This window comes from Camelus bactrianus, chromosome 21 (genome assembly GCF_048773025.1).
Source record: "Camelus bactrianus isolate YW-2024 breed Bactrian camel chromosome 21, ASM4877302v1, whole genome shotgun sequence".
In the NCBI taxonomy this organism is placed as follows: Eukaryota; Metazoa; Chordata; class Mammalia; order Artiodactyla; family Camelidae; genus Camelus; species Camelus bactrianus.
In genome coordinates, this window is record NC_133559.1 from 466,433 (window position 1) to 482,157 (window position 15,725).

At 50.2% G+C, this 15,725-nt stretch overlaps 1 protein-coding gene across 8 annotated transcripts in view; it reads left to right on the plus strand.

Moving 5' to 3' along the window:
* ANKRD11 (ankyrin repeat domain containing 11) overlaps positions 1-15,725 on the plus strand; it is a 136,543-nt gene that overhangs the window by 95,229 nt on the left and 25,589 nt on the right. For 7 of the 8 annotated variants that reach the window (XM_074349170.1, XM_074349165.1, XM_074349168.1 and 4 more), the window contains one exon: positions 15,525-15,665. Coding sequence is in view for 6 of the 8 variants with exons in the window: in XM_074349165.1 (XP_074205266.1) it covers positions 15,579-15,665 (87 nt within the window). In the remaining 2 variants the exon portion in view is untranslated. Of the gene's footprint in view, positions 1-15,521; positions 15,666-15,725 lie in introns of all 8 variants that reach the window. The other variant, XM_074349166.1, reaches the window with a different exon arrangement.

A 15,725-nucleotide genomic window follows, 5' to 3' on the forward strand; every position in this document is an offset into this window, starting at 1 on the left:
ATACACAGTGTTTTGGAGAATTGGGAAATACTGACAAGGAAAAACAAGGCGTAGAACACCACACCTGCACTGCTTAGAGAAGAGCCCTGTGTGTGTGTCAGGCAGTGGGGCCCAGGTGCTGCTGCGAAGCCCTGGCAGCCGTTTCCAGCCTGCGGGCAGTGGGTGGGGTGAGGCGGGCGGCTGGGACCAGCAGCGCCCAGGCCCCGCGCACAGCTGCCCTCAGCCCTGACTCCCTGTGGTGCTCCTGGGTCTCCGGCCGGACTCTGACTGGTACATGTATGTAATATGTGTCTATTAATTTTATAAAATCTTAACCTCCTCCACGCTCAGTGATGGTCACCTTTCCGTTTCAGTCAGCTTTTGCCTCCTCCAGTGCCTGGACCGAGGAAAGACCCGGCGGGCCCAGTGTCTTCCCCGGTCGGGGTCTGGCGCAGCCCCTCTCCTTGCTGCTGACAGGGGAGCCCTCCTGCTCTGGCCCTGCCCACCGCTCTCTGCTGCACGGCCCTCGGGTTCTGTGCTCTGTGGCTTGTGAAACTGAACCCGTCTTGATGTTTTGGGCTCCAGTGTTTGCTGCTTGTTGGTTTTGTGTCTTGGGTCATTACACTTTCCTTCTGTGCTTATAGATGTATTCTGAGTTTTAAAGCCTCTTTATTGGGGCACCTTTTGGAAATAAAACCGCAATCCCTGGATTTCCCAATTTACCTTGTGGCATTTTGTGACTCCCAGTTCTGAAGGTTTGAAGTTCCCAGGCCGATTCCTCTCTGACCCTCATACTTAGAAGGGTGTCTCTTAATTCTCAAACCTGCGGCACACGTGGTCTCCTCCCTTCCCCATCTGAACTACATTGTTGTGCAAAAACTTGGTCCTTTCCGGTGTTTTAGACTTGCTCTGTGGGGCTGTGTGTGGCCAGTATTCCTGACCGTTTGTTCCCTGTGTCCTGGGGAAGAATGGTGGTGTGGTCCCTGGCGGGGTGTCTTGCCAGTGCTGCTTGGCGGCCAGGCCAGGGCCGTCTCCTGTGCGCTGATGTTGGCCCGGTGGCTCGTTGGCCTGTCGGCTGCTGAGCGGGGCTGCTTCCTGCTTCTCTCAGGTTTTGTCTTCACTCTGAGGCCATGTCTAGGTCGTGGAAGGAGCCTTTGCCGGGGGGGTGGGGGGAAACTCAGGTGGCCGCCCAAGCTGTGTCCAGTGTCGCACGGCGGCCTCAGCTCTGCCCCTGCCACCCCCACCGCAGGTTTTCACGTCCACCACGTCGTTGCTCGTTCCCAGCTGGGTGGATTGCTCGTTCCATTCCAGGCTGACAGACCTCATCCCTCGCTGCGCTTCTTGGTCCTCTTCTCTTGTACTTAACATTTAATTCTGTCACCATCGTTACTAAAAGCAAAGATACTGTTATTATTGTATTTGGCTTCTGTTTACTCTGACTTGTCTTTTTCTCCTATTTTGTCTTTTTAGATTTTTACCATGTTCCATTTTTTTGTCTACAAATTTGGGAATTATACACTTTCTTTTTATGATCACCTTGGAGGTTAGACTGATGTGTGTCAAGCCGGCCTTTTCTGTTGGTTCCCTGGTGGATGCTTCCAGATTTTGAAAACGTAAAAGCTTTGAAGAACTTCTTGCATGTGGAGTTGTGAGGAAGTGACCTCATGACCTTTGTGACTACCTGGGGACACCCCCCCGCCTTTCTTCACGGGTCTTGTCTAATAGTGATTGTGTTGTGTGTTTACACATTTTCACCTACAACTTTCACTTCTTCCAAATGATCTTTTTTTTTTGTAACTGGTATTTTTCCATAAGAGACTTCGTAATAAAACCAGAGAAGATACACTTTGGTATTTACTTGAGGTAGACAAGAATTGTCAGGTTGTTTCAAGTTTCCCACCTCAGCATTTGTTTTCCTTTTATTTTCACTAGTGAGGGCGCTACTACCCTCCCACCCCCACCGCCCTAGCCAAGCACGGCCCATGTCCTCACCAGCTCTCCTCCAGGCGGCCGAGGGATGCCCAGGGTTTTCCTCCGGACCAGAGGCAGCTTTTCTACCAGTGAGTGGTGACACTCCTTTATTCTGTGCAAATTGAGGAAGATGGAGTTATTTATCCTGGGAGGAGAAAGTCAGTGTCAGTCAGTTCAGTTCACTTGGAGCCCTGGCCCTGTGAGCCCTGGAGAGGGTGTCTGGATTATCTCATCCCCGCCCTCCTTTGTAAAGGGGAAATAATACCATCTGTTCAGCCAAGGCTAGTTAGAGGCTCTTAAGTAAAATGCCCTGTGAAAATGAAGCACCGTGCAAATGTGATTTGAAACAGATCGTTAAACCCCAGTCACTTCCTGAAGGAGTGGGGCGGTCATTAATTACAGCCGCCAGTGTGTGCGGGGCACTCGCCTATGTTCCAGGGGGCCCTGGGAGACAGCGATTTTGTTCCCAGTTTACAGATGAGGAGACTGAGACACAGATTGAGTGGCTTGCTCACAGTTTCAGCCAGTGAGTGGTGGAGTACTCTGCTTTGGGGTTCGTGTCCAGAGCCACACCCACGGGCTTGGGGGTCTGATTTGCAGGTTGGAAACAGCCTGTCATCTGTAGTTTCCAGGGCACCTCCATTCCCTTGACCCTACCAGCTCCACAGTGTTTGGAGCCAGCATGGGGAAGGGAGTGTTCTTGGCACTGGGATTCCTTCCTCAGGGCACAAGGTGCCTCCCTGAAAACCTGGAGCAGTGAACTTTGGGGGTGAAGCTCCGCTGTCCTCCCTCTGATGGGGCTTCTCTCATCAGGCAGCACCAGACGGACACGTCCTCCCTCATGGGCATTTTCTCGGGTGGGTTCTGGACCAGACCCTCCCTGGCGGATTGTGGACATGAGACACTGGGCTTGGCTGCGGCCCCAGCCCCGCAAGTGCATAGGAGCACCAGTGTGTTCTGACTTTTAATAAACTCATGGAAAAGACAAATCTGAGTCAGTATTTACTTTGAAAGAGTTTGCCACGGATGCAGTTAAAATAGCTGGACCTTTAAAACAGTGTAAGTGCCGGCGTTTCTAGGTGTTGATTTGTGCATCATTTCTGTTGGTTTTGCACCGAGTTCAGATTCTAAAGTGCGTCTTGATCTCTTTTTCGGGGCCTGTGGTGGAATCTCTTTCCTTCCATCCACTCCTTTGCCTGGAGATCGATCAGTCACTGCAGAGGACACAGTAAACAAAAGTTTGTTTATTCTAGAAAAATAATTTCCCGGACATTTTTAACATCTCAGTTTCAACATGCAATTGTGTGTTTCCTTGGAATATTATTTAATTTTAATGATGACTGTACTGAGAAGTGTATCTGTAGGGCCCATAAATAGATTTTTGCAACATGAAATATCAAGTTTGGTTTTTTCTCTTAAAAATGTTAACTCATTTGCCTAGTTTTCTGTATGGTGCTTTAAAAATACGGTTGAAAGAAAAGGGAAAAGTATATTCTCTTCCCACACCAAATGCTGGAAGAAGGAATGTAATGGGCTGATTGATACTCCTAATCTGACCGGAGACGGTGCTGGGAGTTACTCCGAACTGGCCCAGTTTCTCTTGTGTTGTCCCGCTGGGCCATCTCTTTGCAAGCCGGGTCAGAGTACACCTACTTCCACTGCTGGCTCATCCTCAGCTAAATGATTTGGTTCCAAGGTCTCACACTTTCCAAGAAATTCCATGTTGTCTTCCCCCAGATGGCAGGGACTGTGATTTTCAAACGAAGTTGGAGCTGGGTTCTGAGGCTGACTCCTTGGATGGCCTGGACCATCTCCACAGGCTGCGGGCCTGCCACACCCCCTCCCTTTCTGTTGTGACTTCCTGGCTTCCTTTAAAGCCAGATGCTTAGTAAGTCACAGACACCCTGAACCGGTGGGTGGGCCTGGGGAGATGAGGGGATGTGTGAGGATGGGGGCTCAGAATTCCCTGAGGTGGCTGCCCTGCTTCAGGCGCATGTCCTGTGCACAGACTCTGCTGGCTCATGGCCACATTGTGTCTGCACGTGAATTTGCCTGAAGATGATCAGTCCAGAAGCCTTATTTAGCTTCTGAAGGTACGTAATTCTGCCGTGTTTGATATAGTTGGGGATGAAAAACATGTTTGCAGACATGGTGCCAGAGGGGCTTAAACCACGGGCAGGACAGCGGGTGGGGGGTGGTCTTTGCTTTAATCTGGAGTTTTATGCCACCGTCTCTGTGCAGCTTTCAGAGATCATCTGGTATTGCTGCACGTGTGTTTAGAGCTGTTTGTTGTCAAGGTGACGAGCCGCTGCCTCCCTGCCCACATTGTCCTTCTAGGAGGTGGAACACTTGGTGCACACGAGGGTCTGCAAGTGGCCTTGTTCTCGCTCCTTGTAGCTCGACTGCCTGGCTGCTCTACCTGATGCCTTAGAAAGATCCTGCAGTGTGTTTCCGTGGTCGTTTTCAGTTGTCTTCCTTAGGAACAGAACGGCTGACTTGGCTTCAGACATTTGTCAGTGGATCTCAGTTTAAACAACTTTTCCAGTGTTGAGTACAGTCGTGAGCCATGTATTACCATGATGCCCCCCTGGTACGTTGGTGACATTTGGTCTCTTCGAAGGTTTAATTTGCACAGGGAAGTGTTCTGGACTTCATTTGGGGCTGCCCCTGTTCACGTGCGACATTGCTGTGTCCTTTCAGGAAGAAAAAACTGTCCACACCTCCTTTGGGTCAGCTGTGGATCCTTTCCTGGGCAAATGCGTAGGTCACTTTTCCTGCGTGATTTCTGAAGTTCCAGAGCTCTCTGGGCCACTGTCCGTCACCCCAGCTGTGTGTGACCTTTGTCTCAGACTTCTTGCCCAGGACAGCCTCATAAATTGCAGTGCAGTCCAGTTACAGTGTGTGAATCTCTGGTGTCCAGCACACTGCCCCAGTCATGGGTATATATACATATGTTCATTTTCAAATTCTTTTTCATTAAAGGTTATTACAAGATACTGAATATAGCTCCCTGTGCTCTACAGAAGAAATGGTTTTTATGTATTTTTATATACAGTGGTTAACATTTGCAAATCTCAAACTCCCAGAGGTATCCCTCCCCACCCCCTTTCCCCTGATAAACCTAAGATCGTTTACTACGTCTGTGAGGCTGTTTCTGTTTTGTAGATGAATTCATTAGTGTCCTCTTTTCTTTTCTTTTTTTTAAGATTCCACACATAAGTGATACCTTACGGTATTTTTCTTTCTCCGACTTACTTCACTTAGAATGACATTCTCCAGGTCCATCCATGTTGCTGCAAATGGCATTATTTTATTATTTTTATGGCTGAGTAGTATTCCGTTGTATAAATATACCACAGCTTCTTTATCCAGTCATCTGTCCATGGACATTTAGGTTGTTTCCATGTCTTGGCTATTGTATATAGTGCTGCTGTGAACATTGGGGTGCAGGTGTCTTTCTGAATTAAGGTTCCTTCTGGATACATGCCCAGGAGTGGGATTGCTGGGTCATATGGTAAGTCTGCTTTCAGTCTTTTGAGGAATCTCCATCCTGTTTTCCACAGTGGCTGTACCAAACTGCATTCCCACCAGCAGTGTAGGAGGGTTCCCTTTTCTTCACACCCTCTCCAGCGTTTATCGTTCATGGACTTTTTAATGATGGCCCTTCTGACTGGTGTGAGGTGATGCCTCATTGTAGTTTTGATTTGCATTTCTCTGTAATTAGTGATACTGAGCATTTTTTCATGTGCCTCTTGGTCATTTGTATGTATTCACTAGGGAATTGCTTGTTTTGTTCTGCCCATTTTTGGATTGGGTTGTTTGTTTTTTTCTTATTAAGTTGTATGAGCTGTTTATATATTCTGGAGATTAAGCCCTCGTCAGTCTCATCTTTTGCAAATATTCTCTCCTGTTCTGTAGGTTGTCATTTTGTTTTGCTTATAGTTTTCTTTGCTGTGCAAAAGTTTATAAATTTAATTAGGTCCCATTTGTTTATTTTTGCTTTTATTTCTGTTGCCCTAGGAGAACGTTGCTGAGGTTTCTGCCAGAGAATGTTTTGCCTGTGTTTTCTTCTAAGAGGTTTATAGTGTCTTGTCTTATATTTGTCTTTAAGCCATTTTGAGTTTATTTGTGTGTGTGGTGTGAGACTGTTCTAACTTCATTGATTTACACGCAGCTGTCCAGCTTTCCTGACACCACTTGCTGAAGAGACTTGTCTCTTCTGCATTGTTGACTTGTTTGTTTGTTTGTTTGGTAGAACCACGTATTTTCCACAAAGGAGTCTCCTACGGGCAAAATATCTTTTTCCCTTTCTCAGTCAGATTCTCTTGATACTTTTACAACTTAAGACATACAGCATAACCAGAAGGAAGAGGGCGTGGTGTGAATGACACAGTGAGAAGCTTCATCAGATTTTTAAAAGAATTTACAGTTAGTTTCTTGCAGATTTATTTCTGGTTATAAACCTTAAAGGAAGAAGCTCTTAGAATTACAGGTAAAACAGTGTAAAGACAAGTACTCAGTGTAGCGTTGTTTGCACTCCCAAAGAGCTGGAAGAAAACAAAAGCCAGTGAACAAGGGAATGTTTTTTCCTTTCAGACAATGAGTACCACACTGCAAGTTTAGTGAAGTCGAACTGTGTATAATAAAAGCATAGATAAATCCCTAAAGCATGATCTGGAGGGGAGAAGGTGTTTGAGGATGCATGCAGTGTTCCCTGCAAAGTACCATGTGCCATGTCTGTAGGTTCACAGTAAAGCATAAGTGTGAACAGGTCTGATGATGAGCAGCACAACCCCAAGTCTTTGGAGAGCAGAAGGGATGGAGCCAGTTCACTGGGGCTCCGACTTGTGTGGGGAGCTTTTATCTGAAAGGTTCCAGACCAGTTATGGCAGAAGCACCAGATGGTGGATACCTGAATGTCTGTTACATTGTTTCTCATACTTTTTTGTCTGCTTGATACATTTTGATGACAGTATTAGCCGTTGTTATGAGATGACAAGGGGAGAAAATACTTCTTGTGAAGGGTCTTAAAGTGTAATCACCCATTTTAAACACGTTTAGGGCACTCTGGGTTCTGGGAATGATTTGAAAAAGAAGTGCTTTTACACTGGGCACTAAAAATGTCCATGACGCCGGGGTCTGCAGACCTCAGGGATCTCGGATCTGACCTCAGGGCACTGGCGCTGCTGACCTGCCCAGCCCACCATCTTGTTATTAAGGTTTCACAGTTGAGGAGTTTTGTTTGTTTTTGCTTCTTGTTTTGTTAGTTCTGCTTTTGTTTTTAATTGGTGGGTGGTGGCATTCTGACTACACTGGCCACATCTTGCGCCTTGTTTGTCTCCAGAAAAACCCATGTCTGAGTGCCTTTCCTGACCTAGGACAGGCCTTTTTACCTCTTAGTAAGGCCTCCCCTTCTGAGCTGGCAGACAGGCAGCCCTGGAGGGCATATGCGGGGAGTGGTTCTACTCTGACCCTCATTGGCTCTGTTGGCAGCTCTGGGCGTGCTGTCCCCACTGTGCGAACGCCCGCGTCACCTGCGAACTGTGCATCCTGTGCCAGCACAGCGTGCTGCCTGGACCTCGCAGGCAGAGTGGTTAGTGACGCGTGTGGCGTCAGGCAGATGAGGTGTTGCGGGCGCAGACTGCCTTCCCTGATTCCACTGTGTGACCGGAGGCCGCAGACGTGCCTGAGTGAACTAGAAAATGCAAAAGACCCTGGAAATGCATTCTTGCTTGGGCTACAGTGTTAATAGCTTCTGGGTTCTTGTTTCATGGATTCATTGTATTTTATTATTACACGTTCTGTTTTAGCAAAAAATGAGGTCCTACCACCTTATAGCGGTTTTTTCCCTGACAGTCTCTGCGGATCTCGGAGCTGGTTTGTGGAAACTGGTGTCTCTCTAGGACTCCAGCACGTCTGTCCTTGGTCTCGCACAGGCTGGGAGTCTTCTTCTTAAAAAGCCAGTGAGTGAGTATTTCAGGCTTTGCCACCTAAGAAGCCACGTGGAGGATGTTCCGTGGGCACCGGCGCCAGCATTTAAAGCTGTGAGAACGGCCAGTGGCTCCCTGGTGGCCCTGGCAGGGCAGCATGAGAGCTGCTGGGGCCCCTCCTTTCCAGGGAGGTGCGCATGTGCCAGCAGCCTGCTGCTTTGGGCTCAGCTGAGAGCTTTTTAGTTGGCTGTGAACAAAGCCCCATTTTTGCGATGAGCATCCTGGCTGGGCAGGGAGTAGCTGGGACCCCGGCCTGAGGCCTTTCCTCCAAGTGCTGCCCGGCCCTCGGTGTCCAGGTGGGCCCACAGCAAGCTGGCGGAGCGCCGGGGCGCGGCCTCTGCTGCCTACAACGCCACCACAGCCTGAGGAGACCGGGAGAGGCTGTTTACCTTGGCTCCCGCCTTGGACACCACGAGCTGCTCCATTTTGCAGATGCTGTGTTGATTCCTAGGGTGGCTGGGACCCTCACCTCTCTTGGGGGTCTCAGGCGGCAGACAAGCCTTCTGACCCCTGAAGACCGGAATCGTGATGCCATGGGGCTGCCAGGACCTCGCTCCCTCCAAAGGCTCCAGGTGGAACCCTGCCTGCCCCCTCCAGCTCCTGGTGGCTCGTGGCCGCATCCCTCCCGCCCCTCCACCGGCTCCCCACTGTCGTAAGGACCCTTAGCACTGGGTTTAGGGTCTGCCAGGATAATCGAGATGCGCGTCTTGAGAGCCTGACTTCCCTACCTTTGCCCAAGTAAGGTCCCTCACAAGTTCTGCATGGATAGATCATTTGAAGTGGGTCTGCCCTTCAGCCCCTGCCAGTGTTTCGTCAAGGCAAACACATAGTTTTTCTTTTTCCTCTTTTTGAAGTTAGATGTAATCAGACACGAACACGGTGCGTGTGCGGTTGAAGTGCGCGCCCTGCTACTCAGCCACACGGTGCCGTCTCCAGACAGGAGACTGGGCGCCGGCAGCGCCTCTGAGGTGGGCGGGGCTTCCTCCCAACAGGACTGGGGTGCAGAGCCCTGAGCCCTGTGTGTGTCCACCTGCATGCGCATCGGGTTTGTTCGTGGTGGACGGTTTGTGGATGAAGCGCCTTTCTGCAGAAAGTCGGGGGTTTGGGTAAATGTATTTTAATACACTCTCTGAATTAGTGCCCTCTTACTAAGGGAAAAACCACTTGGTTTCCTCAGACACTTTGCTGTTCCATCCAGGAGAAGCTTTTTATTTGGTTTTGCCAAAGTGAGTGGTCCGAGGCAGTGGTCAGTCCATAGTGGGCGTCCGGGTTGAGGCTCTGGTTCTCTCTGGCTGTGGTCAGTGTGTTTTGCATTCTGGGCTGATGATGCGGGTGTCCCAGGAAGGGCTGAGGGAGCTGGGACATGTGTAGGGTGCTCCTGGGAGCCGAGGACTCCCACTGTGTGGCAGGACTGGTGACCAGCTGGAGTTCAGCCGGGCCATGGCCTGCTACGAGCAGACTGTTGTCCCACCTGCCACACTCCGTTCTGGTGACGGGGTGCCGGGCCACCCCTGCCCCTGAGCCTGCGCCCCGATTTCCCAGCAGCAAACGCAGTTTTTTTTTTTTAACATTTTTTATTGATTTATAATCATTTTACAATGTTGTGTCAAATTCCAGTGTTCAGCACAATTTTTCAGTTATTCATGGACATATACACACTCATTGTCACATTTTTTTCTCTGTGAGTTATCATAACATTTTGTGTATATTTCCCTGTGCTATACAGTGTAGTCTGTTCTACAATTTTGAAATCCCAGTCTATCCCTTCCCACCCTCCACCCCCTTGGTAACCACAAGTCTGTATTCTCTGTCTGTGAGTCTATTTCTGTCCTTTATTTACGCTTTGTTTTTGTTTGTTTGTTTGTTTTTGTTTTTGTTTTTTAGATTCCACATATGAGCGATCTCATATGGTGTTTTTCTTTCTCTTTCTGGCTTACTTCACTTAGAATGACATTCTCCAGGAGCATCCATGTTGCTGCAAATGGCATTATGTTGTCGGTTTTTATGGCTGAGTAGTATTCCATTGTATAAATATACCACATCTTCTTTATCCAGTCACCTGTTGATGGACATTTAGGCAGTTTCCATGTTTTGGCTATTGTAAATAGTGCTGCTATGAACATTGGGGTGCAGGTGTCATCCTGAAGTAGATTTCCTTCTGGATACAAGCCCAGGAGTGGGATTCCTGGGTCATATGGTAAGTCTATTCCTAGTCTTTTGAGGAATCTCCACACTGTTTTCCATAGTGGCTGCACCAAACTGCATTCCCACCAGCAGTGTAGGAGGGTTCCCCTTTCTCCACAGCCTCTCCAGCATTTGTCATTTGTGGATTTTTGAATGACGGCCATTCTGACTGGTGTGAGGTGATACCTCATTGTAGTTTTGATTTGCATTTCTCTGATAATTAGTGATATTGAGCATTTTTTCATGTGCCTTTTGATCATTTGTATGTCTTCCTTGGAGAATTGCTTGTTTAGGTCTTCTGCCCATTTTTGGATTGGGTTGTTTATTTTTTTCTTATTGAGTCGTATGAGCTGCTTATATATTCTGGAGATCAAGCCTTTGTCGGTTTCACTTGCAAAAATTTTCTCCCATTCCGTAGGTTTTCTTCTTGTTTTATTTCTGGTTTCTTTTGCTGTGCAGAAGCTTGTAAGTTTCATTAGGTCCCATTTGTTTATTCTTGCTTTTATTTCTTCTAGGAGAAAATTTTTGAAATGTATGTCAGATAATGTTTTGCCTATGTTTTCCTCTAGGAGGTTTATTGTATCTTGTCTTATGTTTAAGTCTTTAATCCATTTTGAGTTGATTTTTGTATATGGTGTAAGGGAGTGTTCTAGCTTCATTGTTTTACGTGCTGCTGTCCAGTTTTCCCAACACCATTTGCTGAAGAGACTGTCTTTATTCCAATGTATATTCTTGCCTCCTTTGTCAAAGATGAGTTGACCAAAAGTTTGTGGGTTCATTTCTGGGCTCTCTGTTCTGTTCCATTGGTCTATATGTCTGTTTTGGTACCAATACCATGCTGTCTTGATGACTGTAGCTCTATAGTATTGTCTGAAGTCTGGGAGAGTTATTCCTCCAGCCTCTTTCTTTCTCTTCAGTAATGCTTTGGCAATTCTAGGTCTTTGATGGTTCCATATGAATTTTATTATGATTTTTTCTAGTTCTGTGAAATATGTCCTGGGTAATTGGATAGGGATTGCATTAAATCTGTAGATTGCCTTGGGCAGTGTGACCATTTTAACAATATTGATTCTTCCAATCCAGGAGCATGGGATATCTTTCCATTTTTTAAAGTCTTCTTTAATTTCCTTCATCAGTGGTTTATAGTTTTCTGTGTATAATTCTTTCACCTCCTTGGTTAGATTTATTCCCAGATATTTTATTACTTTGGGTGCTATTTTAAAGGGGATTGTTTCTTTACTTTCTTCTTCTGTTGATTTATCGTTAGTGAAAAGAAATGCAACTGATTTTTGAACGTTAATTTTGTAACCTGCTACCTTGCTGAATTCTTCAATCAGCTCTAGTAGCTTTTGTGTGGACCTTTTAAGCAAACGTAGTTTTATCCTCTTTGATCCACAATGACAGACGGAACATTCCTGCTGACGGTCTTCGCAAACGGGCCTTCACGCTGGGGCGCCTCGTCCTCGTGTCGGGGGGACCTGCATTTAGGAGGAGGCCTGTGTACAAGCGGAGACCTGGGCCGGCCCTCGGGTTCCAGGTGAAGCGGTGGGAACTATGGACACTGCGTCCCTCCCTGGAGGCCCCAGGCACAGGCCAGGTGGTGGTGATTTTGTCTGGGGCGGGGGGTGTTGCCGAGGAGGTGGCTTCATTACAGGTTTATTTCTAGATGACTTAGTGGTTAATGATTCAGCTGGTTTTGCTCCAAGCATCCACTTGACAAACCTTGCAGTTAAAAGAGGGAGGTTAGCAGCTGATGATCTAAACCTATGAGGAGCAGAGGTGATCATTTTTTGTCGCCTTTTTCTGCAGAAGGTTTTCTGTTTTAAAAAACCAGAGTATTCTGGACACAGTGTGTCCAGGAGAGACAGGCCTTTTCCAAGCTGTCGTTTCAGTTTGGCAGAAAGTCCACATTTTTAGTGTCCCCTGTCACGCATGGCTGTCCTGGTCTGAGGGTTGTCCTGGGGAACATCACCATGCGGCTTGGCCGCTCAGCAGCGTGAGGCGCACGGCCTCTGTGGCGCCCGGCGTGGATGGGTGGACGTGCAGGGCTGCATTGTCCACACTGAAGGCGGGTGCTGGCTCTGTCCTGTGGCACCGTGGAGTGACACGTGACCCGGCTGTGATGGGAGGTCACTCTGATGGTTGTCTTTAGTGTGTCCTGCAGCAGCTGCGCCTTGCAGGCCAGGGTTCCACATAGGTCCAGGCTGGTCCTGGCGGGCTGAGAAGGAAAGGATGAGGGCTAAGCTGCGTCCCAGCTATGGTGACGCAAGCCTACCAGTGTGAACAAGGTGTGTTCTATACCACGTGTCCCAGACACCCATGCTCAGAGGCTGAGCACAGACTTTTCCCTAAAAGACACCCTAAGTCACAGAAATACTCAGGTGAAGGACGAGCCTGTGGAACTGCCGTGCCTGCACCCGGGCCCGGCCAGCACACACAGCGGGGCCAGCCGAGGTGCAGCTGGTCAGATGGGGGAGGCATGTGTGGACGGGGCCATGTGCACCAGTAAGGTTGTGTGGCCCAGTAAGTTGATGGGAATGATCCCTGTTTAAAAGCGATTTGGGAGGGTGGGGGACTGGGTGCCCCTGTGCTGTGGGTGAGGGCATGCAGGGGCGGCCTTCCTGCAGACTGCTTGGCAGCGCAGTGTGGACCTGTGTCCACACTGCCTGCTCAGCCCTGCAGGAATGGGTCCGGCCAGATGGCGGAGTACACCGGGGGTCGTGGGCTGCAGGACAGGACGGTTTCCCTGGAGCCCTGGTTTTCTGAAGTGACCACGTGCACAGAGCTGCCCATGTCTGCATGCCTGCCGAGGCTGGGGCCAGCAGAGACGTACCCGGTCTCTCTGTGGGACTTGCCTGGGACATGCTGACTTCCTGTGCGGCAGAACGCTGTGTCACAGTTTCACCCCAGACCCAGTGAAGCCAGCACTGTGGCACTCAATGTGTTCACATGGCGGGAGAGGGGCTGAGCATGACTCTGACCTAAATACTCTGGTTGGTGTCTCCATCCGCCCTGTTTCCTGATGAGATGTCTCTTTATGTCTGAAATGTCACACTGGTACAAAACCCTATTGTCATCTGTCCTTTGACTTGTCTGGCCACATAGACTGTCCTAGGGGGCTGGCAAGTGCTGAGGGTGGTGAAGAGTGGGAGGAATGGCGGGGCCACATCAGCCACGCCCCACGCAGGCCCCGCCTCTGGGCAGGAGGCTCCCCTCCCCTCCTCTGAAGGCAGTTCTGGGTTCCCACCTTGCGATGAGTGTCATCTGAGCCCTGCGGGAAAGTGCGTGGGAGTAGGGGCCCTGTTAGCATTGCCCCGCAGGGCCTGGCGGTTCAGACAGAGAGAGAGAGAGAGATATATATATATATAGAGAGATATATAGAGAGAGAGAGAGAGAGTGAGAGAGAGAGTGAGTGTGTGTGTAGGTGTGTTCACCAAGTGTTTCTCAAGCGTCTGCTCTGGTGAAGGCAGTGTCATTGCCTTGGCCCTGCACCTTCACCCCCTGAGGAGTGTGTTCTGCACACTTGGCCCCGTGAGCGTCCGCATGCAGAGACCTTGCCCAGCCCTCTCCTGGGAGCCGAGCTCCCCACGGCACTCCTTGCTCTTGCCTGGTGGCTTTTGTGACTGTATCTGAAGACAGCCACGCTTGGAGGTTGAGGCATTCGCCATGCTGCCCATGGCTCCTGCGCGGCCTTCCCAGGGAAAGGGGGTAGCTGGGGGGGACTCTCAGTTTAGGGCTTGAAACTCTGCTTTGAACAGAGTGACTGCCTAGCAGAGCCATCTCGGGCCATTGAGTGAGATCAGGAGTCCCCACGCCCACCTGGTCTGGATGCTGCAGGAGCAGGGCCCGGGGATCGGAGGCCACGCGTGGGCTCTCCTGTGTCCCCACATGGTCCCCACAGGCCCAGGTGTGCTCGCGTCTGGGAGGAAGGGGCTGACCATCCCGTGGCTACTTGACTTGATTTTTCCATCAAGAGAGCAGGCAGGCAGGAGTTGTTTTTTTTTTTTTTTTTTAATTAACTTCTGGATAATCTTTAAAATCTGTGGAAGCCTTGCTGATGAGTGCAGACGGCTCTGGGTGGCTGCAGCTATCTGGCGTCAGGGTCTGGGATACCACTCCTCAGGCGGGGGCGGCCCCGTGTTGTAGTGGAAGATGGGAAGAGAGCATTGAATGGATAGTTTCAAACACAGACAGAGACTGTCTTTTCCCTTCTCAGCCCTGGGAGCACGTGGGGCCGGCGCCCGGCCCCTGCCTCGTGTGCTGGGAGGACGGTCAGGTCAGCCTTGTCCCTCCCCACAAAGTACATGCAGGTGTGTTCCGGCCAGTTGGGTGCTGAGAGGAGACAGTGAGATTTCAACAGTTAATATGGAAAAGTGAGACAGGTTCTCCCAAAGGCTGGTGAAGGGCAGTTGGGCTTCCGCACACAAGGGAGCTACCACTCTGGAACCTTCTGAACAGTATGTTTCCAGAGTCCCAGGTCATACAGAGCAGAGGCTGTTTAATTCCCGCTGAGTTATTTTAAACGGCCTTATCCAACATGGCAGGGTGGCCAGTGTGTGGTCTGGAGCGTATGAAGTGTTTTCTGACCATGAAAAGTTGTGTCTGGAGAGGAAGGCTCTCAGAAAGACGGAGCAGGCGTACTTGACCCTGTTCCTTCTGCTGAGCGCAGCGACCACCCTGGATGTGACATGTGGAACAGACACGGGAGGACGCGTTGAGGGTAGACTGCCCACAGCGGCGTGGCTGGGTCAGGCCAGGGCGGCCACAGGCAAGGAAGACTCCGTGCCGGGTCCCGGAGCGGCTGCCGTGCTGGGCGGGGCTGCCCGGGATAGCACCCCAGCGATCAGGGCAGGAGGGTGGTCTCTGGCTGCCTGGCGGCTGGGATGGTCTGTCAGGGTGTGTGCAAGGTGGGTTAGTGGGGGAGGTTTGTGTGGGGCTCTGGCGTCTCCAAGGACGGGCTGGCTCTGTGTGGGAGGGCAGTCTCCCCAGACAGCAGACTCTTGAAGATGCCTGAACATCCTAAAATACAGAAAATAAAAAACACGATGAACACGGATTCATCCTGTGATCTGGGAAATGCAGGCCAGGGGCTCAGGCCCACATGCAGGTGGGAGAGGGCACCAGAGCTGCCTGGACACACCTCTGGGAGCCCCAGGGGCCCACAGCCACCTTCTGGACCTTTCGTTCTGGAGTGTGGGGTCAGGGTGCTCCATGCTTTCTGAGCAACCCAGGCGTGAGCTCCTGGGCCTGGTGGGCCTTGCAGGTGGGCCAAGGGTCCCACCTCTCTGGGCTGCAAGTGTTGACCCCTTCCAGGGAGCTGCTGGCATCAGGCCGAGGAGGATTGCCGCAGTTTGTGGGAGGTGAGCAGACCCTAACCCTGTGTCCTCTCTTCCGAAGCAGACTGTTGACGACGAAGCGATGGCAGCGTGAACAAGGACCAGGTGGCGGGAGACGATGCCCAAGGGAGGGAGCTCCAGGACACCGCAGCAAGAGGAGCGTTCCCTCGGCCCCGACATGGTGGAGAAGCAGCCCGGGAAAAAGGTGGGCTCGCCTCCTGATGGCTGCACTGGAGGTGGTGTACCCATCTGCCTTTCAATGGGC